The sequence below is a fragment of the Theropithecus gelada genome, chromosome 7b (genome assembly GCF_003255815.1).
Source record: "Theropithecus gelada isolate Dixy chromosome 7b, Tgel_1.0, whole genome shotgun sequence".
Classification (NCBI taxonomy): Eukaryota; Metazoa; Chordata; class Mammalia; order Primates; family Cercopithecidae; genus Theropithecus; species Theropithecus gelada.
The window spans coordinates 90371960-90374895 of record NC_037675.1 but is presented as its reverse complement, the minus strand read 5'-3'; the positions used below and the strand labels follow the sequence as shown (position 1 = coordinate 90374895).

The window sequence follows — 2936 nt, the reverse complement described above, 5'->3', positions numbered from 1 at the left end:
GTCCATCTCCATACACATCACCCTAGTCCAAGCCATGATCATCTTTCAGGTGAACCATGGCACGAGTCCCTCAACTCATCAGAGGTGGAGTGAGCTTCCTTGGATCCACTTGAATCTTCAAGTGGGACAGGGAAGGAGATAGTGGAAACTGGGAAGTCATTCATCATACATTCATCACTGACCCAAGGAAGTCACAGACTCTAATGCATTCCTAGACCAAATGGAATTATTACTTGGATTTCCCCCCTGCTTTTTGTGATTTGTGATGTGACCATTTCTTGTTAGCACACATATGGTTAGAGTTGAGAATACTTCATGAAATGTTAGTGTTGGAAAACACTTTGAGATCTGTATGATGGGTCTATAATACATACCTGTGTCACAGAGTTGTTGGGAGAAGGAGATGAGATAATTCACATAAAGAGTTTAGCATAGTTCTCAATAAATATCCGTATTTTATCATAAAGGGTTAATTGTCTATTCCACTCACTCAGTTTATGACAATAAAATCTTGTTATCAGTATATAGAAGTTTGGAATGAGGGATGACAGCGTATCCAACTCATGCTACACACTAAGCAAGCTCTAGTCAAAATCAAGAGTAAAGCTAATTAACTGGATAATGCAGGACCTTTATTATCAATTCAGCAATCTTGGAGTGACAAAGTTGAGTAAGACAAAATCTCTGCTTGGTGTCCTCCCATCTAGAAGAAACGCAATACATTAATAAACAGAGGTCTTTCTCCTACAGACAGAGCTTTCTTTCTTTCTTTCTTTCCCTTTCTTTCTCTTTCTCTTTCTTTCTTTCTGCCTTTCTTCCTTTCTTCCTTCCTTCCTTCTTTCTTTCAGAGACAGACATTGTTCTTGCTCTTTCACCCAGGCTAGAGTACAGTGGCACAATCATAGCTCACTGCAGTCTCAAACTCCTTGGCTCGAACGATCCGCTCACCTCAGCTTCTCGAGCAGCTAAGATGACAGGAGAGCACTACCATGCTTGGCTAATTATTTGTCCCATGGACAAAGAAGTGGGAAATAATGACATAAAGTGACCACTTTATGTCATTAAATAAAACTTCTTATTTTGAGAAAATGCCCTCCGATCTTTAATTGGTTTATGGTTCTACACATCAAACAGAAAGCCAATTCATTTATTTGCACATTCACGAATTTTGCGATTAGTTTATCTTGCAGGATTTAACTGCTTAATATTAGACATTCAGTGGGTGCTTTGTTTTTATGGCTCAGATAGTGCTAATTTGAACATTCTTTTTTTTTTTTTTTTCAGGTTAAGTAATAAAAATTTATTCAGAGTTCCTTGGTTGGTGGTTGTCTCCTCCCAGCCTTGAGGGAGGGAACAACACTGTAGGAAATCACTGAGAAATCACACAATGTCCCAACAGCCCCAGTTAACACAGGGAGGAGAAAAGTAATTCCCAGAAAAGGGGCTGGTCTTCCGTCTTCCTTAATCCAAGAGGGGTTCAGGGGATCGGTGTGGGGGACCATCACATGATACTGGGGCGGGGTAGGGCTGTGCTGGACCCCTGGCTGGCTCCTCAAAAACTGGAGAAGCAGATCCACTTCCTCTGGGGGTGGAGTTCTTGGTGACTAGGCTCATTTCTTACCCTTGATGAGGCTGTCACTTCTTCTGGTGAAACTTTCATCCTGTAGGTTCAGCACAAGGTTGTCAGCCGTGAGATAAATGCGATTCTGTGATGTGGCCATCGTCTTGGAGATATTCTGGGCTGCTGGGATCTTGCGAAGTTTGATGTAGCCAGGGTTCTTGCTCAGTGCTTCTCCAAGCATCTTGGCAGCCTCGGCCTCACCCTCGGCCTGCACAATCTTCTGCCGCTGTTCCTGCTTCGCTTTTTCTACCAAGAATTGGGCCCACTGGGCCTCCTGCTGGGCCACTTGTTTGGCTTCTACAGCAGCTGTGTACTCTCGGCTAAAGCTCAGCTCTGTGATGGCCACGTCATCCAGGATGAGGCTGAAGTCCTTGGCCCTCTCTGTCAGCTCCCGGCGGATCAACAGGGATACCTGGGCCCGCTGGGTGATCAGATGTGAGGCATTGAACTTGGCCACCACACTCTTGAGCACCCCGTTGACAATGGACGGCAACACTAGTTCCTCGTAGTCCAGCCCTAGGCTCTGGTACATGCTAGGAAGCTCCTGAGCATTGGGTCGAGACAGCACTCGCAGGGAGATGTTCACCATCTGTAGGTCTTTGGAGCCTGTAGGGGAGGAGATTTTTCGAGGTCTGGCCCGAATGTCATAGATAATGGGGTACTGGAACCAGGGGATCCTGAAATGAAGGCCCTCGGCCAGGATAGTGTCCTGCTGCACTCCACCAATCCCACTGAAGAAGATGGCTCTGTGCCCGCCTTCCACAGTGAACACGGATTTGCGGACACCATACGCCACAGCGCCGGCCCCCAGCAACAGCTTCAGCGCCGTGCCCATGCCCCGGGGCCCGGCGGGCAGCCGTCCCGCCAAGTCCTTCAAGTTATGGGCCATGTCTGATCTTGAGGCCGGCGGCACCGGAGGTCAGAAGGGGGTGCTGGCCCGCCTCTACCCCACTGCAGCTTAGGTACTGCACCCTTCACACCTAATTTGAACATTCTTAAACTAAAATGGCCACAGCTCTTTCCCATGGTAGAAAACTAAGGCTTTAACCATACATTTGTCCAGTGTAGTATTGGACCAGAGATGTTTTCTAGAAGAAATCTTAGCCATATCCAGGGGCACTCACCTAAAGCGAGGTATGGAGGGGTAAAATGGTTCCATTTTTACAAAAAGACATCAACCCTCCTCAAGAGTTGGCTGAACATTACAGCATATGACTCCTCACTTAATCCATACTATAATACATGTTCTCCTGTAGCCATCCACCTGTATCCTTGAATTCCCTGCCACATGATTCTTATCAAAAGTCTATCTGTA

At 46.3% G+C, this 2936-nt stretch overlaps 1 protein-coding gene across 2 annotated transcripts; it reads right to left on the bottom strand.

Moving 5' to 3' along the window:
* Positions 1 to 1271: 1271 nt before the first annotated feature.
* LOC112629008 (prohibitin-2-like) lies at positions 1272 to 2598 on the bottom strand. Of its 2 annotated transcripts, XM_025392413.1 has the most exons (2): positions 1908 to 2595; positions 1272 to 1802 (listed from the first exon to the last, which is right to left on the bottom strand). In XM_025392413.1, exons 1-2 carry the CDS (start codon positions 2508 to 2510, stop codon positions 1611 to 1613), a joined length of 795 nt encoding a protein of 264 aa, XP_025248198.1. In that variant the 5' UTR covers positions 2511 to 2595; the 3' UTR covers positions 1272 to 1610. The 2 variants fall into 2 exon arrangements, with proteins under 2 accessions (XP_025248198.1, XP_025248197.1); XM_025392412.1 differs by having other exon boundaries at positions 1286 to 2598.
* Between the last annotated feature and the right edge of the window lie 338 nt (positions 2599 to 2936).

Excerpts from the sequence above, each read along its gene's own strand:
- LOC112629008 (XM_025392412.1), bottom strand. The coding sequence starts at position 2,510 with ATGGCCCATAACTTGAAGGACTTGGCGGGACGGCTGCCCGCCGGGCCC.